The sequence below is a fragment of the Protopterus annectens genome, chromosome 8.part1 (assembly GCF_019279795.1).
Source record: "Protopterus annectens isolate FY-2018-M chromosome 8.part1, PAN1.0, whole genome shotgun sequence".
In the NCBI taxonomy this organism is placed as follows: domain Eukaryota; kingdom Metazoa; phylum Chordata; order Ceratodontiformes; family Protopteridae; genus Protopterus; species Protopterus annectens.
In genome coordinates, this window is record NC_056742.1 from 494512031 (window position 1) to 494537736 (window position 25706).

General features: G+C 43.7%; 1 protein-coding gene across 4 annotated transcripts in view; it reads right to left on the reverse strand.

Annotated features, from left to right (window-relative positions):
* TANGO6 (transport and golgi organization 6 homolog) overlaps window positions 1-25706 on the reverse strand; it is a 1856125-nt gene that overhangs the window by 758425 nt on the left and 1071994 nt on the right. For all 4 annotated transcript variants that reach the window (XM_044082029.1, XM_044082030.1, XM_044082027.1 and 1 more), the window contains one exon: window positions 14159-14216. In XM_044082029.1, coding sequence (XP_043937964.1) covers window positions 14159-14216 — 58 coding nt within the window. The remainder of the gene's footprint in view (window positions 1-14158; window positions 14217-25706) is intronic.

The window sequence follows — 25706 nt, forward strand, 5'->3', positions numbered from 1 at the left end:
CGTACGTTATGGCTCCTTCATTTGTGTTCTTTCTTGGAAGGGGATGAACCCTCTGACTCAGAAATAGCCTCTGAAACAGGAGTTTTTAGAAGACCCTTGAGGATTAACTTGTTTTTCCTCTTGTTTAAAGTGCGTGCTCTAAATCCTTTACAGATTTTGCATGGCGGTTCTACAGATACGTCAGGAACACCCAGGCAAGTAAACGCAAGAGATACTGGCGTCTGAATTTGGCATTTTACGACCACATTGGTCGCATTGTTTAAATCCTATCATTCCTTTCTTTTCCAACAGACATAGCAGAGCAGGACAATCCAAGAGTAGTGTCGCTCTAAACTAGACACACAAAAATGATCAAAAACAGAAATATCTATAAAAAGAGCTTTTTTAATAGACAATTATCTACAGAGATAAAAAAGGAAAAAAGGGGGAAAGGGAATACCAACAATGGTACTAAGAATGACCTCAGTGGGTAGAAGAGGTAAGGCCTGCTCCTGCGATGATACTAAGAATACCAAAATTGGTAAGAAAAGGGGCACGCAAACAGGTATGGAGACTAGCGACTAACTAATAAAGTAAAACAGTATAAGATTAAGAAGGAAACGCTATCAAAAAGGGTTTTAATAGTAAAATGTTCTAAATCACTTAGCTGAGAGCTGGCTTGACACGTCTTGATAACTATGTGGCAAATGAGATCTGAGATAATAAGGAGACAGGCACTATGGGTAAGCTTAGCTCGAGAGTTTTCTGGCTGGTGTGAGCTTGTTATAAGGACGACTCAGTTCTGAGGACGGAACAAACACCCATCAATAAGGAATGAATGAAGATTAACATCATCAGATCAGGTCTTGGCCCATTAGTAACGAATGGGCCAACAGATTGCACAGGACCTATTAGTAACAGTCAATGGGGCACCAAAAAATATCATTAAAAAAGAAGAACATAAAAATAGGTATGATCAGGCCATGTGTGCTATGTCACTGCAAATGTATTTATACAAGGCTTGCTTGAGTGTGTCATAAGACACTTTGCATCATTCACAAAGAGAAAGTTTTAAGAAGGGAAACACTGCCAGTATCCACTGTGTGTGCCATATAAATAAAGACAAAGTGTGCAGAGTTTTTTTACTTACATTGTGAAACCATGACACTTTTCTTGAAATAGCAGCTACACCATTTTTATGCGAACAGAAGTAACTACTGTACAACCAGAGCAATCGTTTCCAGTTCACACAGAAAGTCTTAAAGTGTTAAACTCTTACAGCTTACTGGGTTTAATTTAAGACTGCTTTTGATACCAGTCAGTAACTGCAAAGCTGCCTTAACAAAAAGAACAAGAGAAGATCAAAGACTATGCAAAAGGTAAAGCTATCTGAACAAATATATTCACCAAACCCTTAATGTATCCAGCAAGTTCACTAAAGACAGAACTCAAATCTTCCAAATGTGGAAGAAATAAATGACTATGCGTTCAAGGAAGTGTAAGATCTTCACACACAGTGGGAGAAGGAATAAAGTTTCTTCCCCTAGAGGCCTATTTGAAGAGCTCCTTGTCCACAGACATATTACAGAAAAGTACAGTTTTGTACCTACCATAAATGTAGATGTTCGAGTGTTCACCCTGCTGCAGTCATCACACTTGGGGTTATCCTGTCGTCAGGCAGTCCCGCAGCCGGCTGGAATTCCAAAGTCTTGGTCCGGCGTTGGTTGTTGTCGCCTCTTCCCTGACGTCAGTGCGCCAGGGTATATATAATGCAACCAACGCCATTTTCTTCAGTTTTTCTTGCCCCAGATGTCAGGTGCCCCCAAAAAAGGTGGTCAGAAATTAGTACCAAATGGAGTAACCTCTGCACAAACACAAAATCCCTTCAGCTATAAGCAAATACATCAGTAAGGTATTGAAGAGATTTAGCCAGTAGATCAGAGGGGATGGAGGGAGGGTAACCTGGACTGCAGCAGGGTGAACACTCGAACATCTACACTTATGGTAGGTACAAAATTGTACTATGTTCATCATGTTACCCTGCTGCAGTCATCACACTTGGGTTGAATCCCAAAGCTAAGCTAGGGGGGAGGTATCATAGAGGGTTAGTGGAGGCTATAAGGCCCTGCAGAACTGCAGTGGCGAAACCCGCCCTGGTCTTAGAGTAAAGAGGTAAGTGATGGTGTTTGGTAAAGGTGTGTACTGAACTCCAAGTTGCAGCTTCTAAAATCTCCTTGGTTGGAACCCCCCTGAGAAAGGCTGTAGAGGTAGCTGTAGCCCTGGTAGAGTGGGACCTAATGGTAGCAGGAACTGGTTTCCCATGATTGGTATAGCAGAAACGTATGCAATGACCTATCCATTTAGAAATGGTTTGCTTTGACATAGCCTTCCCTTGAGAAGCTGTAGCATAGGATACAAAGAGCTGGTCAGATTTTCTGAAAGCCTTAGTTTTGTCCAAGTAGTAACGAAGTTGCCTGTGAATGTCCAAGGAATGCAGGAGTCTCTCATGGTCTCTCACCTTTGTTCTGTGGATTTGGGAAGAAGGTGGGTAAGTGGATGGTTTTATTTAAAGCCACACTGGAAATCACCTTAGGCATAAAGGAAGGATTAGTTCGTAGAGAATCTCTGTCTTGATGAAAAATGAGGAAAGGTTCCACTGCCATTAGTGCCTGTAGCTCTGAGACTCTTCTAGCTGAAGTTATTGCTAGGAGCAGGGCAGTCTTCCATGATAGGAACTGAAGATCTGCAGAGAAAGCTGGTTCAAAGGGAGGTAGCGTTAGTTTTTCCAGAACAAAATTGAGGTCCCATGTTGGTGTAGGAGCTCTCCTGGGTGGTCTAACGTTTTTTGCCCCTCTGAGGAACTGCCTTAGAAGAGGATGTGAAAATAAAAGTGGATCCGTGTTGTAGTGAGCTGAAATAGCTGAAGCATGGATTTTAATGGTGGAAAAAGAAAGTCCTTTGTGCAACATCTCAGCTAAATACTGTAGAATGTGAGGCTTGTGAGGCTGAATTGTGTCTTGGCCTTTAGCTTGGTTCCAGGCACAAAACCTTTTCCATTTGTCTGAATAAGCCTTCCTGGTGCTTGGCCTCCTGGCTTCCAGAATAACATCCAGTACTGCTTGTGAAAGAGGAGCTGGTTGGATGTTTAGTTGATCTGCCATGCAGCCAGATTTAAAGTTTTGAGCTGGCTGTGAAGAATATGATTGTTTTGTTGTGTGAGTAAATGGGGGATTTGAGGCAATATCCATGGTGGGCTGTGGGCCATATTTCTCAATAGCGGGTACCAGTGCTGGCGTGGCCAGTCTGGGACTATGAGAATCAGTTGTGGTCTCTCCTTTTTGACTTTCAGAAGAACCTTTGTGAGGGAAGGCATATACTGTCAGGTTTTTCCAACTGAAAGAGAGTGCGTCCACTTTCCAAGCTTGTTGGTGAAATGTCCTTGTTCAAAATTTTGTTAGTTGATAGTTTTGAGGACAGGCAAACAGGTCTATGTCTGGAAGGCCCCATTTTTGAGTTATCATTGCAAATATTTGTGGGTCTAGTTTCCACTCGTGTGGATCCTTGATGTTTCTGCTGAGGTCGTCTGCCAATGTGTTCTTCTGTCCTGGCAGGAATTGAGCTTGCAACTGAACTTGGTAAACCAGAGCTGTGTTCCATAAGATCATTGCTTGCCTGCATAGAGGGTAGGAATGTGTACCCCCTTGTTTGTTTATGTACCACATTACTGTGGTGTTGTCCGTCTTTATTGCAAGTTGTCCTGGATGTAGTAGATCCTTGAAGGCTGTCAGAGCTTTCTGTACAGCTAGCATCTCTTTTTGATTTATGTGCAGATTTCTTTGATCTGCAGTCCATAGGCCTTGAATGCATCATCCTGCCATGTGTGCCCCCCAGGCATAGTCTGAAGCATCTGTTGTGATAGTTTGCCTGGCTGGGGGCAAGGTGAAAGGCTGACCCTTGTTGAGGTGACATGCCTGTGACCACCATAGAAATTCCTGTTGTAGGCAGGGAATAAGAGATATCATTGTGTCCAAGCTGTGGCGGGACCATACGCTTTTTAGGTACCACTGTAATTTCCTCATATGCAGCTTTGCAAATGGTATTATTAGTATGCAAGATGCCATGAAGCCCAAGGCCTGCAGAATTTTTCTTGCAGTTAATTGGGTCTTTGTTGCCATTGTCTTGAAATATTGAGTCAGTTGTAGTTGCTTGTCTGGCATAAGATAAGCCTTCTGGGCCGTTGTATTCAAGCTGGCACCCAGGAATGTCATTTTTTGTGAGGGTACTAGTTTTGACTTCTTTTCGTTTACTGTGTACCCCAGGCAGTTTAGTAGATGCTTTACAAAGGCCAGATGATGTAAGAGAATGTCTTTGCTTTCTGCCTGGATGAGGCAGTCGTCCAGGTATGGGTATATTTGAATTCCTCTTTGTCTGCAGTATGCAATTACTGGTGCCAGGCATTTTGTGAAAACTCTGGGTGCAGTAGATAAGCCAAAGGGCAGTGCAGAGAATTGGTAATGGGTTGAACCTGCAATGAAACGGAGGTATCTTCTGCAACTTTGTCTGATAGGGACATGCAGGTATGCCTCCTTGAGGTCCAATGTTACTAGCCATGCTTCCTTGCCCAACATGGGAAGTAGCTGCTGTAGTGTTAGCATCTTGAATTTGGGTACTTGTAAGTAGGTGTTTAGAATTGAAAGGTCCAGAATTGGTCTCCAGACATTGTCCTTTCTGGGCACTAGAAAGAGCCATGAGTAAAATCCTTGCACTTGTTCTCGAGTAGGTACCAGCTGAATGGCTCTCATGTCCATGAGAGCTGTAATTTGTTTTTGTGCCTCTGCCCATTGATTTTGTGGCAGGTTTGGCATTCCTCTTTTCATTGGTAAGGTGTGGAAATGGAATCTGTATCCTCGTGAAATTATGTCTAGGACCCATTTGCCCTTTGTGACAATGTGCCAGTTGTCTGAAAAAAGTGTGAGTTTTCCTCCCAAGGGAGCTGCCAAGAGAGTGTTGCTTGGCCTGATGAGGTGCAAGTCAATGAGTTTGCCTTCTGGTGGATTGAGACCTGTCTTCTCATACCTTCTGTGTTGTAGTGCCCCATTGGCGAGGTTTATACTGGGCTTGTGGTTGTCCTCTGCCCCTTGGGCGTCTGTATTTACCCCTCTGTGGTCTGTCAGTAGCTGGAAAGGACCAATTTTTTGTTGGCCAGTTTCTGCTGAAGCGAGGGGGTTGTACCTGTAGGAAATCTTTGACTCTCTGCATAGATTTTGCCTTATCCTCCATTTTTTTTATAAATTCTTCTGCTTTAACTCCAAAAAGAACATCCTGCTGTAAGGGAGCATCTAGAAGTTTTGCTTTAACATGATCAGGCAGAGTTTGTTCCTTTAACCAAGCATGCCTAAGTATAACAGACCCAGTGCAGCTGCTCTGCAGAAGGCCTCCAAAGAATCAAACCCACACTGTAAGGTATGTTTGCCCACCTGCTCAGTGGCGTGCAGCAGATCCTGTACCTCTTTCAATTCAGATTGTTGAGGGAGAGTGGTTATTCTTTGCTTTAACTGAGAGATTAGGAATTGCTGATACTTAAGCATGTGAAATTGACAATTCAGTGCCCTCATAGCTAGTGTGGCTGAGGTGTAAACCTTTTTCTCTCACCTGTCTAGTGCTCTGGAATCCCTCTCAGAAGGTACTGGGTTTTTAGCCATAGAAGCCTTAGCCCCCTTGGGACCCTGGGAGATGGTCTCTGGGTCAGCTACTGGGCTTTTGTAAAGAAATTTGTGGGAATCAGGCACTCTATAGTATCTGTCAGGCTTACCCGGAGTTCTAAATAGACATCATCCACAATGTCCAAATCTGGTGGGATGGCAAGTGGTCTGTGTTGGGGGAGTAAAAGAAACTCTCTGAGCCTTTTCTTCGAGTCAGAGTAGTCCTGACCTTCCCAGTGAAAATGTTCCCTCACAGTGTGTAAAGTTTCCCCAAAGGAGTAGTCTTCAGGAGGAGAAGCTGAGGGAATACAGTCCTCAGCATCAGAATCTTCATAAGGAGAGAAGGAGTAATCTTCGTCCTCAGAGGAGTCTGAAGAAATGGACACTTGTTCAGAGGATGCATAATCTTCCTCTTGTCTAGGCCTTTTGTCAGGAGGGGGCTGGGAACCCCTGATTAAAGAAATCAAATCTTCAGCCATTTTGAGCATCTGTTTCTTAGGCATGGCGCCTTGAACAGGGGACCGAAGTGCATTCCTTTTAGATTTAGTAGGAGTCTTCGACTTAGAAAATGTTTTAATGGTGAGAGTCGTCGGTCTGAAAACGCCTTCAGAAACCGATGGAGTTTCTGTAGCACCGACGTCTTTTGTAGCAATGTCATCGGAAGGGCCTGAATTAAATGGTTGAGTCGGCCTGGTGCATTCCACCAAAATTTCCATAGCGGTCTCGGGTTCCAGATCTGCGGTAGTCAGGGGCTGCGTCGCAGCCTCACTGAGGACCGAAGAACCGGAGACCGGATCAGTCGAGGCCTCGGAATCTGGCTTAGGCCTGGGCTGTCTGTCCTTATCCTTGCGTTTTTTGTGCACGCCGGTAGTCGGTTGCTCCGACGGCATGGTGTAGTTAAATTTCCTACTAAAGTAGTGTCATGCGAAATCAAAGCGTCTTTTAATAGTACGTTTATTAAACCTAGCACAAAACCGACAAGCAGTGACGTCGTGTTCTGGGCCTAGGCAAGGTATGCAATAAGAATGAAAATCCTTACGAGGTATTTGCTTCCCACAAGAAATACAATTGTTAACTTTTTCTGACATCGGACTGAGGCAAGAAAAGTTTCCCCAACAGGATACTTAGCTTTATAGAAGACTTCGGTCTGAAATTCGAATTCGAAAATCTCAGGAGTCGGCCGACAGGCACTTGCGAACTGCTTCTGCTTCGGGCACCGCGCGGCAAGAAAGACTGAAGAAAATGGCATCGGTTGCATGATATATACCCCTGGCGCACTGACATCAGGGAAGAGGCGACAACAACCGATGCCGGATCAAGACTTTGGAATTCCGGCCGACTGCGGGACCGCTTGACGACAGGATAACCTCAAGTGTGATGACTGCAGCAGGGTAACACGATGAACATCTGGTCTTTCTCTACAAGTCCCGCATCACCCTGGAAACACTGGAAGTTGCAGAAGAGTGCTGTGCCAGGAACAAAATCCCCTTAGGCTTCAAGTGCTTTGAGTATTCTCTCTGGGTGATTCAAAAGACTTTTGCACGTCTTCCAATCAGCCATTACAGCATGCTTCATGGCTGCCACAAAAGGCAGTATAATATTGGGAACCAGCTTTAACAACTTCAACGCAAGGATCAAATACTGAACTCTGTATATTAATAAATCCATTTACCTCTTCATTTCCACTGATAAAAAAAGCACATCTTCATACTCAATCTTCTAAGGAAAGAAGTGAACCCAGGCTATAAAAGATGGTATAACCAAGTGTTTCAAAACACAAAGCAGACCCCTGACTGAAGGGGCCTTTGACCTGCCTCTCCAATGCTAGCAACTGTTCCCAAGAAGAATGGAAGGATACACCGATCATCCTCCTGTGAGGCCTCTGCCGCTAAGGGAATGTCAATACAAGTTGATGCCTTGTTCTTCATAAGAGCTCCCTACAGTTGAACAACTGATTGGTAAAATGCTTTTAGGTCAAAGGGGTCCATGGTGTGGATAACCATGAAGTGGCAAAGGAAAGAATCAAAAGAGCTGGCAGCACTGACCAAAACTTTTGATGGAGACCCTTTAGTAGAAAACACTTACTAGACATAAGGTTCCCAGTGATGAAGGCTGAACAACAGAGATGTTAATTAGCCTGGAGAATACCTATACATCTGGATAAATTACACTCATCTACATCTGGATAAATTACACTCATGTACATCTGGATAAATTACACTCATTTACATCTGGGTAAATTACACACGTACATCTGGGTAAATTACACTTGTACATCTGGGCAAATTACACTCATGTACATCTGGATAAATTACACTCATGTACATCTGGATAAATTACACTCATTTACATCTGGATAAATTACACTCAAGTACATCTGGATAAATTACACTCATTTAGCTCAACTTTCTTTTCCCACACAGGGAAACATAAAAAGTACAGCTGTGTACACTTAACATAAATGTAGATGTTCGAAACATAAAAGGTACAGTTGTGTACACTTACCATAAATATAGATGTTCGAGTGTATTCACTGTCGCAGTATACATAAAGTACAGTTGTGTACACTTACCATAAATGTAGATGTTTGAGTCTATTCACTGTTGCTGTCATCACATTTGGGTTATCTGCTTGCAGTAGTCCTCAGTCAGCCTGATTAACAAAGTCTTGGGTCGTGCGTCGGTTGCTGTCTCGTCTTCTGTGACGTCAGGTAGTCAGGGGTATAAAACATGCAGCCGACGCCATTACTTCAGTTTTTCTTGCCCCAGATGTCAGGTGCCCCCTTAACCAGGACTGGAACAGTGAATACACTCGAACATCTACATTTATGGTAAGTGTACACAACTGTACTATGTGTTTCACTGTTGCAGTCATCACATTTGTGTAGATTCCCAAAGCTAAGGATGGGAGGAGGAATTTAGATAGCATTAAGGCCAGCTATAAGGCCCTGCAAGACTGCAGTGGCAAAGCCAGCTCTGGATTTAGAGAAAAGTGGCAAATGGTAATGCTTGCTGAAAGGATGTACAGAACTCCAGGTAGCAGCTTCTAGGATGTCCCTGGTAGGGACACCTCTGTGAAAGGCTGTAGAGGTAGATGCAGACCTGGTTGAATGGGGTCTAATCCCGTGGGATATGTTTTCCATGGTGCTTATGGCAGAAATGAATGCAATGGCCTACCCATTTAGAAATGGTTTGCTTTGAAATAGCCTTCCCTTCTGCCCCTGCAGCAAATGCCACCAGCAGTTGTTCAGATTTCCTTTGAGGTTTAGTCATGTCCAAGTAAAATCTAAGTTGTCTGTGCACATCTAAGGAGTGCAGTATCTGTTCCCCTTTGTTCTGTGGATTAGGAAAGAAGGTTGGCAAATGAAGACTAATTAAGAGCCACACTGGATACCACCTTGGGCATGAAGGAGGGATTGGTTCTGAGGGACACCCTGTCCGCATGAAAGATGATGAAAGGCTCCACTGCCATAACAGCCTGTAATTCAGATACCCTTCTTGCTTAAGTGATTGCTAAAAGGAAGGCTGTTTTCCAAACAAGGAATTTTAAATCCGCACTAGCAACTGGCTCAAAAGGAGGAAGAGTGAGTTTCTCCAATACAAAGTTAAGGTCCCAGGTACGAGTTAAGGCTCTCCTGGGTGGTCTTAAATTTTTGGCTCCTCTGAGGAACTGCTTGAGCAGTGGATGAGAGAAGAGGGGAGGTTCTGTGTTATAATGAGCTGAAATGGCTGAGGCATGAATTTTGATGGAGGAAAAAGAAAGGCCCTTGTGAAGCATCTCATGTAGAATCTGAGGTAAATTGGGTGCTGCTGTGCTCATCCCTAGAGATTGGTTCCAAGCACAGAATCTTTTCCATTTTTCAGCATACGATTTTCTAGTACTAGGCCTCCTTGCCTCTAAAATGATATCCATCACTGGTTTACTGAGGGATGGTAAAGGAGAGATTAGGTAATTAGCCAGGCTGCTAGGTTCAGGGTTTGGAGCTGAGGGTGCAGAATCTGGTTCTCCTGCTGAGACAACAGGGTAGGGGTCTGAGGCAGGTGCCATGGGGCCAACAGTGACACACTGTGCAAGAGGGGGTACCGGTGTTGGTGTGGCCAGTCTGGTGCAATCAATACTGTCCTTGGTTTGTCCTGTTTGATCTTTAGTAGTACTTTGGAGAGGAAAGGCATAAACTGATAAGTTTTTCCAGCTGAAGGACAGAGCATCCACTTGCCAAGTTTGTTTGTGGGGAGTCCTTGTGCAAAATTTGTCCAATTGGTAGTTCTGTTGGGAGGCAAACAGGTCTATATCTGGGCTCCCCCATTTGTTTGTCAACATGTTGAAAGTCCTTGGTTCCAGTTTCCACTCGTGTGGGTCCATGAGGTTTCTGCTTAGTCCATCTGCCAGTGTATTTAATTTTCCTGGCAGGAACTGAGCTTGTAGGAGCACTTGGTAGCTCAAGGCTGTGTTCCACAATACCATGGCTAGTCTGCAGAGGGGGTATGAATGTGTACCCCCACTGCTTGTTTATGTACCACATAACAGTGGTGTTGTCCGTCTTTACCATTAGTTGTCCTGGAAGAATGTGGTCCTTGAAGGCTGTCAGAGCATACTGTACAGCTAACATTTCTTTTTGATTGATATGCAGGTGCATTTGACTTGGGTTCCATTAGCCCTGAATGCACTTCCCTGCCAGGTGAGCCCCCCATGCATAGTCTGATGCGTCTGTTGTTAGGGTTTGGGCGGCAGGGGGTGGTGTGAAAGGTAGTCCCTTGTTTTGGTGGCAGGCCTCTGCCTACCAAAGGAACTCTAGGTGGAGGCAAGGTATGATAGGAATCACTGTTTTCAGGTCTTGGGAATGTTGACACCAAAGGCTTTTTACATACCATTGTAGTTTCCTCATATGCAGTCTTGCATATGGAATTAGAAGAATGCAGGAAGCCATGAACCCCAAGGCTTGCAGTATTTGTCTTGCAGATGGCAGGGATTTTGTGGCCACTAGTTTGAAGTAGGTTGTCAAATGAATTTGTTTCTCTGGCGTGAGGAAAGCCATCTGGGAAGTTGCATTCAAGCTCGCTCCCAGAAATATAATTTGTTGACAGGTACCAGGTGTGATTTATTTTCGTTTACGGTGTGCCCCAGGCAAGTTAGCACCCTTTCAACAAAAGCCAGATGATTCAAAAGTATGTCCTGGCTTTCTGCCTGAATTAGACAATTATCCAGGTATAGATATATGTGAATATTTCTTTGCCTGCAAAATGCAATGACTGGAGCTAGGCACTTTGTGAATACCCTGGGTGCAGTAGATAAGCCAAAGGGCAGTGCAAAGAACTGATAGTGCATGTAGCCTGCTTTGAAGCATAGCTGTCTTCTGCAATTTTCCCTGATTGGGATGTGCAGGTATGCTTCCTTTAAATCGAGTGTTGCCAACTAGGCATCTTTGCCTAGCATAGGAAGCACCCGGTGAAGAGTTAGCATCTTGAATTTTGGAATCACCAAAATGGTGTTTAAAGTAGACAGGTCCAGGATAGGATGCCATGAATTGTCTTTTCTGGGTACCAGGAAAAGTTTTCAGTAGAAACCTTGTCCCTTTTCCTCTTCTGGTACAGTCTGAATAGCCTTTAGAGAGAGAGTACTTGCTTTTTGAGCCTCTGCCCACTTATTTGGTGGTAGATCTGGCCAACCATTTGGCGTTGGTAACGTGGAAGTGAAATCTGTATCCTTGGGAAACTATATTTAAAACCCATTTGTCCTGGGTGATGAGGTCCCTGTTTTTTGCATGTGGAGCAATCTTTCCCCCCAAAGGGGCAGTCAGTTGAGAAGTGTTTGGAAGTTTTAAAAATAAGTCATTGAGACAGTTTACCATAGGGGGAGTTTTGCTACTCCCAGATTTGGAAGTGGGGGCCCCCCCCCCACTGCTTAGTCCTGTGCGTACCCTGGGACCGAAGCCTGGATGTTCTGCTGGATCTGGGTTTGTACTGAGAAGGCCTGGAAGAGGCAGGAAAGGACCAATTCTTAGACAGCCAATGCCTACTAAATCTTGGAGGTTGTACTTGTAAGAAATCTTGAACAATTTGCAAAGATTTAGCTTTTTCTTCCATCTTTTTAAGAACTTCTTCTGCCTTGTTGCCAAACAGGCGGTCCTGATTTAAGGGAGCATCCAGTAATTTAGCTTTAACATGATCAGGCAAGGATTGCTCCTTAAGCCAAGCATGCTTTCTAAGTACAGACCCAGTGACAGCAGCCCTGAAAGATGCCTCTAGTGAATCAAAACCACATAGCAAAGTATGTTTTCTAACCTGTTCAGCAGAATGCATTAAATCCTGTAACTCCTTATTTTCAGCACAATAAGGAATCAACATAATCTTCTGTTTAAGCAATCCAATAATATTTTGCTGATACTTTAACATATAAAACTGACAGTTTAAGGCCCTAATGGCCAAGGTTGCAGAAGTGTATACCTTCTTACCCCATCTATCCAGTGCCCTGGAGTCTCTATCAGAGGGGGTAGGATTTTTGGCAGTAGTAGCTTTAATGCCCTTGGGTCCCTGTGAAATGGTCTCAGGATCTGCAGTAGGATTTTTGAAAAGGAACTTGTGAGAGTCAGGAACCCTGTAATATCTATCAGGTTTTCTGGGAGAAGGAGGTAAAGAGTCAGGGGCCAAGCTAGATTCCGAAAAAGCATCATCAACAATGTCTAGTACAGGAAGGATAGCTAAAGGCCTGTGCTGGGGCAGGAGTAAAAAATCCCTAAGCCTCTTTTTTTAGAATCAGAGAAATCCTGACTTTCCCAACGAAAATGCTCCTTAAGAGTATAAAAGGTTTCACCAAAAGAGAAATCCTTTGGGGGAAGCAGAGGGAATAGAGTCCTCTGCATCAGAATCCTCATAGGTAGATAAGGGTAAATCCTGGTCATCAGAGGAAACAGCAATTTCATAAACAAACTCAGTCCTAGGTCTCTTAGAGGGGGAATGTTGGCTTCCCCTGATTAAAGTTATAAGATATTCAGCCATACTTATCATTTGTTTTTTAGGCATAGAGGCCTGACCATGCGGTCTGGGCGTCGGTTTTCTAGGCAAGGTTCAAAATTTAGGCCTTGAAGAAGAAGATGGCGTTGGTTTAATATGCAAGTCAGTAGGCCTGAATACACCCTCAGAAGCCAGTGCCTGCACAGCGGCTCCGGCCCCATTCAAGGTAGAGACATCCGCAGGTTCCACAGTCGAAGCATCTCGTTGCATACTGGACTCCGAATGGGTCTCAGTAGAGGCCAGCGAGTCAGAAGTAGCGGGTATCAGGGGCTGCAAAAGCGCCTCACTGAGTACCAGCTAACTGGCGACTGGCTTAGGAGAAGCATTGTCAGCAGCTTTGGACCTAGGCGGCCTGTCTCTGTCTTTATCTTTGCATTTTTTCAGAATCCCGGTAGTCGGATGGCTAACAGACGACATTTCTGGATAATTAAACCGAGAACCGAAATATTTAGAGGTGAAAATATACCAACGACAGATATTGCACAGATAAAATACAGCACAAAACCGACAGCAGGGTACATCGTGGTCAGAGCCCAGGCAAGGAATACAGTACAAATGAAAATCTTTATAAGGTATTTGTTTCCCACAAGTAATGCAAGTATTAACTTTTACTAACATCGGTAAGGAGCAAGAAAAAGTTTCCCCAACAGGGTACTTGGGTTTAGTTGAAGACTTCGGTTCTGAAACTCGAAAACGAAAATTTCAGGAGTCGACCAACCGGCACTTGCGAACTGCTTCTGCTAAGGGCACCGCATGGCAAGAAAGACTGATGTAATGGCGTTGGCTGCATGTTTTATACCCCTGATTACCCGACGTCATGGAAGAAGGGTCAGCATCCGACGAAGGACCCAAGACTTTGTTAATCAGGCAGACTAAGGGCTACTGCAAGCAGATAATCCAAATGTAATGACTGCAACAGTGAAACACGAAGAACATCTAAGAAGCTGTGGTTATTGTAATGTTTGTTGCCGTAAATGCGGGAGTATGTTGTGATGGGACATTGTGTGGCTGTGACAAAAGATGTGGGTTTGTGATCTCTGGCATACATGTGGCTTCACCATACTGAATGAAGGCTGCTCCCCATTCAGATAAGTGCAAAGATGCAGGAGCTTACACAGGGGAAGGCAATGTTGCTCCCATGGTAATGTGGGCTGTATGTCTCTCCTGCCCAGGGAAGAATATCTGTACTGCAGATATGTCAGAGAGGACACAGACAACCCTCACTGCTGCCTGAATGATGGCCCCTGTGGATGGCTCTGAGAGATGAGGTTGAGTCGGGGCGGGGGGGGCTTATTGGTTTGGCAGGCAAAAAGCAAAAGACAAAGAAAAAACATATATGTAATCTGTTGTTTTTAGGGATTATTACTGTTCTCTAACCTTTCAAATAAAATTACATTTCAAAGTGAGTTTTACTTTCACCCCCTTCAAACAACATTACATACCCACCATTTAAAAAACATTTCTTACCTTGAATAGCAGCCAGGTAAACAAAGGAATCTTCATGTTCCAGGTTTTCTAAAAAAAGCTGAAAAAAGTAATACTTATTAGGAAACAGCAGACGTGTATTCCTCGTATAAGCTGATTTCTGAGTCCGACTCAGTGTGCTTAGATCTGCATTACTCCTCCTGCTACCTTCAACATGTCTACTGCTTTTCCTGACCTCCGATGTCCAAAGTAAATTAAGCCATCTACGTTCATAACCTAGCGAAATTAAGGTCATTAAAGCAGCAGATTGATTTTACTCTAAAGCATTAACTATTTACATGACAAATATCATGAGATAAAAATGAACTGTTGAATTTTGTGAATGAATGTGCACTGTTTTTGTATTACCACACGCAGCACATTTATGTGAATGCTCATACTTGTAATTTTATCTTAATTGTTAGTGCTTGTCTGTGGTTTTCTAAAGCCACTGCAGCTTGGTTTGGTCTTGGAACTCTGTAAACAAGGCTTCATACCACAACCTGGCCACCTGCAGAATGCCAAACATGACACGTGTTAAAAGGAGGGGAAGCACGAACATCTTGGAGGAAAGCTGTGGTGCCTGTATTACCCAACAAGGAGAAAGACCCTTCAAACACAGCTTCAAAGAGATCTATTTCAATTTTAAACCAAGATTATAAAGGGTTAGTGTCTATCCTAGTTAAAAGAATGTCAAAGGTGATGAATCTGCAAACTCAGCTCTTGGCTAAAAGAATGGATTAGAAATAGGCTTAAGTTAAATGGTCTAAAAATATCAACTTTAAAATTAGTGAGAAGATCTACAAGTCAAACTCCGTTTCACTGAAAATGCAGATTCTTTATTCAGTAGATGAGCGCTGCTAAGAAGTGCATGCAGAGTTTGAGTAACGTTGGGTATTTATTGGAAAACAGACAGGGTGTGTCTCAGCTGTGGACATGCTTCTGGGAGTGGCCTTGCTCATGGGGGGGGGGGCATTAACTGTGCCTCTCCTCCATTGCATTTACAATACTTGCTGTAACATAAACAAGAATAAAGACCCACCCCCAGTGAACACAGCCATACTGAGAAAGTGGCTGTATGGGCCCAAATCCCCTCTGGTGCATTAGCTTTAGAATTTCAACCAAATAAGGGGACTGTTGGGAATCCTCTCAATCCTCAAAGTCGGTATCGGGAGTTGGGGAGTCTAACTGTAAGTCCAAGTGTTTCCACTTACATGTCCTCTTACTTGGCATTTCAACTGATGAGTCACCTTAGTCTTCAGAAGACATTACTTGCTGCTAAGCAGTTGGTTTGGGGCCAAAGGATTGACTATGACCAATGGATATTTGATGAAAATAAGTCAGATGACTGGGGTCAAAGGGTGGAACTGAGACTGGTGGAAAGCCAAACTTCTTTGAATCCAGACAGACCTCCCAATTAATGGATCCATGCCTCCCTTCAGAGCAGCAAACATCATAACAGGAGTGACCTCCAGAACTAGGAAAGTGTTTGACTTCAATGAGGCACTGGAACAGAAGGCACAAGCCAAGGGCAATGACCCAGCTGACAGGAATGAAATTATTAACCCAAATCTTCATATCTGAGACTCAAAGGGTTCCAAAGACACTAAAGTCAAGTGGGTATGAATAAACTTCATTGGTACCAAAGATACCCAATGTTTTGGACCCTGGGTCACAGATTCTGGCAGAAGGAATGGTTCTAAGGTAACCAGAACCAATGGGTAAACTGATGAGAGAACAATAATGGGTAGGACTGGGCTGGATCCAATCATCTTCACAGCAGAGGAATGACCTGCCCCATCTTGATCTGTATCTTTAGGAACTTCTGCATCAATCACAATCAGCCTCAGAAGTAGATCAGATGTAAAGAGCTGACGAAGCCCTAGACGTAGGACACTCCAATGCATCAGCAGTTTTGAGAGGAGAGTCTTAACTACACATGGGATCCATGAGATCTGGATCCAGGGGAGTTGTATGTACGGTCTGAACTTCATGTTTTTTATTTATTTATTTATTTTAATTTTAGTACTGGGACTTTTGAAGCCAACGATGGGCTCAGTGAATCCCACTGACTCTTTTTGGATCCAGTTCCTTAACTTTTGATGGCTTGTCCAAAGTCTTTTTTGCCTTTGGATGTGGTGGCAAGATACTCAATCAACTTAGTTCTGTCTATCAAAGGTTTGGACCAAAAGTCTTGCGGTAGTATTTTGTGTCTGCATTTAGTAGAAGAAGAAGTCAGAATATTCCGCAGTACAGCAATTACATACAAATGTTAAGGATATAAATCTAATGAACAAACCACACAGAAAATCCCAAGCTAAGAAATGGAAAAACAGCACACTGACTGTAAACTCTGAAAATTTCTTCAAATTTGCAATCACACAAAAACAAAGAAGCTATATTATCTTAACTTGACATGACACACAGAGGAAGGTAAACTGGTGAAAAATGTCAAAACGCTAAAGCTATCAGTAAACTAATTATAAAAGGAGTATCTGAGCTACATTGAAATGCTAACATCAACTCTAACCAGCACAAGAGCTATTATTTTCTACAACAAAAAATGAGAAATTTGCAATATAAGAGGAGGAGCACTTAGCTGTCGGCGATGAAAACAGAAAATAAGCTCTGAGGTAAGTAAGTGGAGACGTGCATTATTGAAGGGGAATTTCTTGAAGGGGCTTGAGGCTGGGTCGAATCTGACAAGCATCTCAAGGACTCATGTCAGATTGGACAGATTGAATGAATAGGATCTAGAAGTTTAGCAGCACCTGGATTAATCAGAAAAATAACAGCTGGGTCTAAGCTGGGATTAGTATATAATAACTTATAAAAGTGAGGAACTTTGTACAATCTATCTGCTTCCTTTGGGGCAGCAGGCTGGCTGTCAAGCAAATTACTGGCAGTAAACTAAAGTTATGTATTCACCATAACTATGCACCTGTGTTGTCCATTTTCATTTTTCCTCAAATGATGGGTATCGGATCCGACCTCAGATCTGACTCAATCACATACACTAGATTTTTGGATATAACACACAGGCTCCTCCCTCTACCCACAATGCCCCAGTCAACTAGTAATACATCAGATCAAGTTTTCTACCTTATAGATCCAAAGAGAGTGCAAGAAGAAATGAACAGCTGAGCTGGGGCTCAAACCTGGAACAAAGGGTTCCATAAAATCCACAAGGTCACTCCAGAAAATGAAAAGGAAGGGGGGAAGGAGGGTAGGGATTTGAAAACGGACAAAACAGATGCATAGTTATGGTCAGCACATAACTTTAATATCTGATATTGCCCTTTTCATTCATTCCTCAACTAATGGGACAGAGTTCCCAGCTATATAAATCTTAGGTGGACCTCATGGAACGATATTCCAGAGAACTAACGAACCAAAAGCAGCTCTGCTTCAAGAGACCAAATCTAGTTTGTAATGAGCAATAAAGCTATGAGCATTAGACCAGGTAGCTGCTGCACAAATGTGATCAATGATGTTCTAGACCAAAAGGAGGAAGAGGTTGCCATGGATCTAGAAAAATGTGCTTCAGGAGGCTTTGACAGGGGCCTTGCTGACTACAAACAAAAGAAATGCAAGCAGTAATCCATCTGGTCAGGGTAACTTTAGAAAATAGTAATCCCAAACTGCTCAGGAAGAAAGAAACAAATCTTTTGTTCTGTGGAGATAATATAGTTGTCAATGTACATCTAAAAGATGTAGCATGTACTCTCCCTTATTAGAAAAAATAGGGAAGAGAACAGGCAAATGAGTTGTTTGATTGATATTCGATTCAGATGCTGCCTTCATTAAGGACTGATTTGTTCATAAAATGACTCTTTAGGAAAAACAATGCAAGGGGATTTGGAAGAGAGCCTGAAGTTCAGAAATTTACTTTGCAGATGTAATAGCTACTAGGAATGCTGTTTTTCAAGACAAAAATTTTAAATCTGATTTAGCTGATGGTTCCAAGGGTTGCTGGGGTGACCCTTGGAGTCTTGTCTTTCGACTTTTCCCAGTTAGGGGTTGCCACTGTGGATCATTTCTCCACACATTGATTGGCAGTGGAGTTTTATGGTGTTGACTTACCAGCCCGGCACCCAACCTTCACAGAACTCACACACACACACGAACCTACCAGCATGTCTTTAAAGCACACTTGACTGCAGGGAGGACATGTAGACTCCGCACAGAAGGTGCTCCAGCTGAGAATCGAACCGAAGAATCTCTTGCTGTAAGGCGACACTAACTGCTACACCATTGTGGCCAGTTAAATCCCAAGGAGGTGACAGGTCTTTCACTGGAGGTCTAAGTAAGAAGGTAGCTTTCAGGAAAAAGCCTTGCACAATTTGGTAGAAGCTAATGAGGAAGTATTTTCTCCTGAGTGAAAATTAGACATAGCTATTAACTGTACTTTAACTGTAGAAAAACTAGCACCTTCATGAAAAATAGATGTGAAAAATTATAGAAAGTACAGTTGTGTACACTTACCATAAATGTAGATGTTCGAGTGTACTCACTGTTGCAGTCATTACATTTGGGGTAATCTGCTGGCAGGTTGCCCTCAGTCGGCCTGAATATGTCTTGAGTCCTGCATCGGTTGCTGTCTCCTCTTCCATGACGTCAGGTCATCAGGGGTATAAAAAGTACAGTTTTGTACCTACCATAAATGTAGATGTTCGAGGATTCCATTGCTGCAGTCCTTACTATTGGGTATAGTCCGCATCCAGTCGGCCCGAATACCAGAGTATAAGGCTGACGTCGGTCAGGGCGCATTAGACTGACGTCAGTACGTCAGGGTACTAATGCGCATGACCGGCGTCATATCCTCAGTCTTTTCTTGCCCCAGATGTCAGAAGACCCTAAAAAGACAAGGCCCAAAATACCTGCACCAAAACATGAACAATATATACAAAAATATAAGCAGGTAAACTCACCTACACAACCACCCCTAAACACAGAGGGGAAGGAGGGAGGGTTTGACTGCAGCAATGGAATCCTCGAACATCTACATTTATGGTAGGTACAAAACTGTACTATGTTCTTCGTTTTCCATTGCTGCAGTCCTTACTATTGGGTAGAATCCCAAAGCAGAGGTAAGGGAGGCTGGCAAATCATAAAGAAGCAGGAGCTGACAACATGCCTTGCAAAACAGCTGTGGCAAAACCAGCCCTAGACTTAGAGTAGATAGGAAGGTGATAATGCTTAGAGAAAGTATGCACTGAACTCCAAGTAGCTGCTTCCAAAATATCCTTAGTTGCCACCCCGTGAAATGCTGTTGAAGTGGCAGTAGCCCTAGTGGAATGAGGCCTAATCCCAGCTGGAACCTCCTTGCCATGATGGGAATAACAAAATGCAATGCAAAAGCCAATCCACCTAGAAATAGTTTGTTTTGACACAGGCTTGCCCTGCGAACTCAAAGCAAAAGAAACAAACAACTGCTGAGACTGCCTAAAATCCTTAGTCCTGCTTAAGTAATAACGCAATTGCCTGTGTACATCTAAAGTATGCAAAATCTTTTCCCCTTTATTTTGGGGCCTGCATAAAAGTAGGCAAATGAATAGTTTGGTTTAAAGCCACACTAGAAACCACCTTAGGCATAAAGGAAGGATTAGTACGTAATGATACCCTATCCTTATGGAAAATCAAAGGGGCGCGACTGCCATAAGGGGCTGCAAGCCAGACTCCTTTCTTGCAGAAGTAATAGCCACCAAAAAAGCAGGCTCCCATGACAAATATTTCAATTCACCAGTAGCCGAGGCTCAAAAGGTTGTAGAGTAAGTTTTTCCAACACAAAATTGAGATCCCAAGCAGGAGTAGGAGCTCTACGGGGGTCTTATATTTTGCCCTCTAAGAAACTGCTTGAACAAAGGACGCGAAAATAATGGTGGGTCACAATCATAGTGAGCTGAGATTGCTGCAGCATGAATCTTAATGGAAGAGAAGGACAGACCTTGTCCAGTAACTCAGTAAGATATTGAAGAGCCATACTCAAATTAGGCTCAGAAATCTCCAAATTCTTTGCTTTACTCCAAAATAAAAATCTCTTCCATTTTGCTGCACACTTTCCTTGTACTAGGTCTTCTAGCTTCCTAATCACATTTAAAACTTGTTGAGGAAGTTGAGACCTGCTGTGTTTCAACACAGAATATGCCAGGCTGTCAGATGAAGAGAGTGAAGCTTGACATTGAGCAGATGACCGTCCTGCTGGGATAACAGATGTGGAATCAAAGGTTAAGGCCATGGAGGCTTCTTTACCAGACTCCGTAGTAGAGGGTACCAGTGTTGCCAAGGCCAATCTGGAGCTATCAAAATCATCCTTGGCCTGTCCTGTCTGACCTTTAACAGTACCTTTGGAAGAAGAGGCAGAGGTGGAAAGGCATACACATGAAGGTTTGTCCAACTGAAAGACAGAGCATCCACTTTCCAAGCTGTGTGATGAAACCCCTTTGTGCAAAACTGTGGCAGCTGGTGGTTTAGTGGAGAAGCTTAACAGATCTATGTCTGGAGTTCCCATGACACTGTCAATTTCTGAAATACATGAAGATCCAGTTTCCACTTGTGGGGATCCATGATTTGTCTGCGTAACACATCTGCTAAGGAGTTCTGTGCTCCTGGCAGAAACCTTGCCTGAAGAGTTAGGTGCAAGTGTGCGCAGTCTCCCATAAAATCATCGCTGCCTGCATAGAGGATAAGAATGTGTTCCCCTTGTTTGTTGAAGTACCACATGACAGTTGTGTTGTCTGTTAGAATCAACACCTGCCCTGGAAGAAGTAACTCCTTGAAAGCCAGCAATGCGAACTGGACTGCTAACATCTCCTTCATGTTGATATGTAGATGCTGTAGTCTGGCAGGCCACTTGTCTTGTATCCACTTTCCATTTAGATGAGCTCCCCAAGCAATGTCTGAGGCATCTGTCGGTAAAATCTGACTCGCCTCTGGCCGGGTCACAGAGAGTCCCTTGTTTAGGTGACATTCCTGAGCCCACCACAAAAATTCTCTTTGAAGGCAAGGTATTATTTGAATGACAGTGTCTAAATCCTGGCAGTGCTGTGTCCATACATTTTGAGATACCATTGTAACTTCCTCATATGCAGTTTGGCATTGGGAAGCACCAGAATACAAGATGCCATGAACCCTAATGCTTGAAGGACTGTCTCTGCAGTCAGCACGGACTGATGAGATAGTTGATGGAAGTAAAGTGATAGACTCTTTTGTTTGTCCGGGGTTAAAAAGGCCATCTGGGCTGCTGTATTCAGTCTCACACCCAGAAAGCACATGTCTTGAGAGGGTACTAGACTGGACTTTATTTCGTTCACAGAATACCCTAGGCATCTTAGCACTGCTATAAGATATTCCAGATGCTGTAGAAGGTCTTCCTCTTCTTGAGCCAGAATCAGGCAGTCGTCTAAATAAGGATAGATTTGAAGTCCTTGTAGCCTGAAGTAAGCTATCACTGGAGCCAGAACCTTTGTGAATACTCTGGGCGCAGCAGATAAGCCAAAGGGCAATGCAGAGAACTGATAATGAGAATCTCCAGCTCGAAACCGCAGATACTTCCTGTAACTTAGCCTGATAGGCACATGAAGGTAAGCTTCCTTGAGATCTAAAGTTACCATCCAGTGATCTTTGCCCAGCAGGGGTAAAAGCTGTTGTAACGCCAACATCTTGAACTTGGGAATGGCCAGATAAGTGTTGAGGAGAGATAAATCCAAAAGCAGTCTCCACGTGTTCCCCTTTTTGGTACTAGGAACATGCGAGAATAAAATCCTAGGCCCCTTTCTGATACAGGGACTGGCTGAATGATGTCCAACACCCATCTGTCTTGAGTAATTAAATCCCAATTTTCTTTGAAAAGAGACAGTCGTCCTTCCAAAGGAGCTGCCAGACGAGAATCTACTGGCAGCTGAAAAGGCAGGTCATTGGGTCTGTTTACGAAAGGACTGACCCCTGCCCTCACCAGAAGTCTGAGCAGGTGAACTCCCTGTTCTAGGCCTAAAAGAACCTTGAGCCCTGCCCCTACCACGTCTAGACCTACCCCTAGACTGGGAATCATAAGCAGGATATGTCCACCCCTTAGCAGGCCAATTTCTACTAAACTTCGGTGGCTGTACCTGCAAAAAATCTTTAACAGTTTGCATAGACTTAGCTTTGTCCTCCATTTTCTTTAAAACTGCTTCCACAGGTGAACCAAACAATACATCCGCCAAAGCATCCACCTTAGATTTCAATTGTGAAAGGAGATAATTTTGATATTTCAGCATGTGAAACTGACAATTCAACGCCCTCATGGCTAGAGTGGAAGAAGTATACACTTTCTTACCCCACCTATCTAACGCCCTTGCCTCTTTGTCAGTGGGAACAGGATTTTTAACCACAGACGCCTTAACACCTTTAGGCCCCTGAGAAACAGTTTCTGGGTCCGCCCTAGGACTCTTAAACAAATACTTATGAGCTTCGGGCACCCTATAGTACCTATCAGGTTTAACAGGAGCAGGAGGCAAAGAATCAGGGTTCAGGGAAGCCTCTGCAAAAACATCTTCCACCACATTCAACACAGGAGGTATAGCTAAGGGCCTATGCTGGGGTAAAACAAGAATTCCCTAAGTCTCTTCCTGGAATCAGAGTAATCCTGGCCTTCCCATTTAAAGTGCTCCCTCATGGAATGCAGAGTCTCTGAAAATGAAAAATCCTCAGGAGGAGAAGCCAAGGAGTGGCATCATCCACATCAGAATCAGAATAATGAGGATACTCCTGCAAATCTTCCGCAGAAGACTCAGAAGCCCCTGAACCCTGTTCAAAACTGTCAAACTCTGGTTCCACTCTAGGCCTCTTATCAGGAGGGCCCATAGAACCCTAATCATAGTAATCAAATCTTCTGCCATTTTAAGCATATGTTTCTTAGGTACAGAACCCGAAGGCTAGGAGAAGCCCCTACTGAAGCTGAAGTTGGCCTACCTCTAAAAGAAGTTTTGGCAACAGAAGGAGAGGCTCTAACTACTTTGGGAAGAGAGGGAAGAATAGTTACCTGAGAAGCCCCTCAGCCTGGCCTGCCTCCTGAGAGGGTACATCCTGTAAAAGTAAAGTTTCTGCCTGAGACTCCATAGAAACTCCTGGCAAAACCTCTGGCTCCACTGAGCCATCTAAAGAACCGACGTCCGGGACTGCCGGTTCATCAACCCTAGGCTTCGCTGTTTTGTCCTTGCGCTTCTTGACGAAGCGGCGCCGGAGCATCCGACGGCATTTTATAATTGCAACGCTTCCCAAACACTAATCTGGCACAGTCTAACCTCCTCTTAATAGTGCGCATGTTAAACCTAGCGCAGGAGCGGCATCCAACAACGCCATGCTCAGGCCCTAAACAAGGTATACACAATGTATGGTAATCCCTATGAGGTATTTGTTTCCCACAAGAAATACAGTTATTCACTTTTTCTGACATCCGTTAAATACTGAGGCAAGAAAAACCAAAATGTTCCCAACGGGTACTTAGCCAACTCTGATTCGGTCTGAAACTCCGGTTTCGAAATATTTCAGAACGCCAACCTGCACTCGCAAAACTGCTTCTGCATCGACCACGCGGCAAAAAGACTGAGGATATGACGCCGTCATGCGCATTAGTACCCTGACGCACTGACGCCAGTCTACGCGCCTGACCGACGTCAGCCTTATACTCTGGTATTCGGGCCGACTGGATGCGGACTATACCCAATAGTAAGGACTGCAGCAATGGAAAACGAAGAACATCATGCAGCCGACACCATTTTCTTTAGTTTTTCTTGCCCCAGATGTCAGGTGCCCCCAAATGGGGAGCAAAAAAAATATATATATAAATGCAATTGTAACAACAAACTTTACCTTCATCTAAAAGCAAATACACCACAAAGGCTGTAGAATACAGTGAAGGAAAGAGAAGTTCTAGAAAAAAGGGGGATGGTGGGTGGGTAACCCGGACTGCAACAGTGAATACACTCGAACATCTACATTTATGGTAAGTGTACACAACTGTAATATGTTCGTCGTGTTTCACTGTTGCAGTCATTACTTTTGGGTAGAATTCCCAAAGCTATGGATGGCATGCTGGAACTAAATAGCATTAGGAGCGGCTATAAGGCCCTGCAGAACTGCAGTGGCAAAGCCTGCCCTGGACTTAGAGAAGAGAGGCAAATGATAATGCTTTGTAAAAGTATGAACAGAGCTCCAAGTAGCGGCTTCTAGAATGTCTTCGGTTGGCACCCCTCTGAGAAAAGCTGCTGAGGTAGATGCAGCCCTGGTGGAATGTGACCTATTTCCTTTGGGCACTCGTTTACCATGATGCAAATAGCAGAAACGAATGCAGTGGCTTATCCACTTTGAAATAGTATGCTTTGAAATAGCCTTCCCCTCTGATCCTGCAGCAAATGCCACCAGTAGCTGCTCAGACTTTCTTTGAGATTTGGTCCTGTTTAAGTAGAATCTTAGTAGTCTGTGTACGTCCAAGGAATACAGAATCTGCTCCCCCCTGTTCTGCAGATTTGGGTAAAATGTTGGCAGGTGAATAGTTTGGTTAAGAGCCACACTGGATACCACCTTAGGCATAAAGGAAGGATTGGTCCTGAGGGACACCCTGTCCGGATAAAATGTAATAAAAGGCTCCACAGCCATGAGGGCCTGTAGTTCTGAAACCCTTCTTGCTGAAGTGACTGCCAGAAGGAAAGCTTTTTTCCAAGATAAAAACTTTATATCCACAGTAGCTGCTAGTTCAAATGGAGGCAGGGCGAGCTTTTCCAACACAAAATTGAGGTCCCATGCAGGAGTTGGTAATCTTCTGGGAGGCCTTAAATTTTTGGCCCCTCTAAGATACTGTTTTAGCAGAGGATGAGAAAAGATGGGAGGCTCTGTGTTGTAGAGGCATGGATTTTTATTGAAGAAAAAGACAAGCCCTTGTCAAGCATCTCAGTCAAGTATTGTAAAATCTGAGGAATATTTGGCTTTGCTGCATCCGTCTCTTGTGCTTGGTTCCAAGCACAGAATGTCTTCCATTTATCAGCATAAGATTTTCTAGTACTAGGCCTTCTGGCTTCCAAAATGACACCCGTCACAGATTTACTGTGAGGTGTTGTTTGAATAATTACATGATCAGCCATGCTGCCAGGTTCAGAGTTTGGAGCTGATTGTGCAGAATTTGATTGCTCTGCTGAGACAGTAGATGAGGTATTTGAGGCAAGTACCAAGGAGGGAGTTGAGACATATTCCTTAGAATTGGGTGCCAGTGCTGTCGAGGCCAGTCCGGGGCAATTAGGATCATTTTTGTTTTTTCCTGTCTGACCTTTAGTAAGACCTTGGGAAGAAGAGGCAGAGGAGGAAAGGCGTAGACCGAGAGGTTTTTCCATCTGAAGGATAGGGCATCCACTTTCCATGCTTGTCTGTGACAAGTCCTTGTGCAGAATTTGTCCAGTTGATAATCCTGGGGAGAGGCAAATAGATCTATGCCCGGACTCCTCCATTTCTCTGTTATCATGCTGAAGACTTGTGGATCCAGTTTCTGCTTAGGTCGTCTGCCAGAGTATTTTGTTTT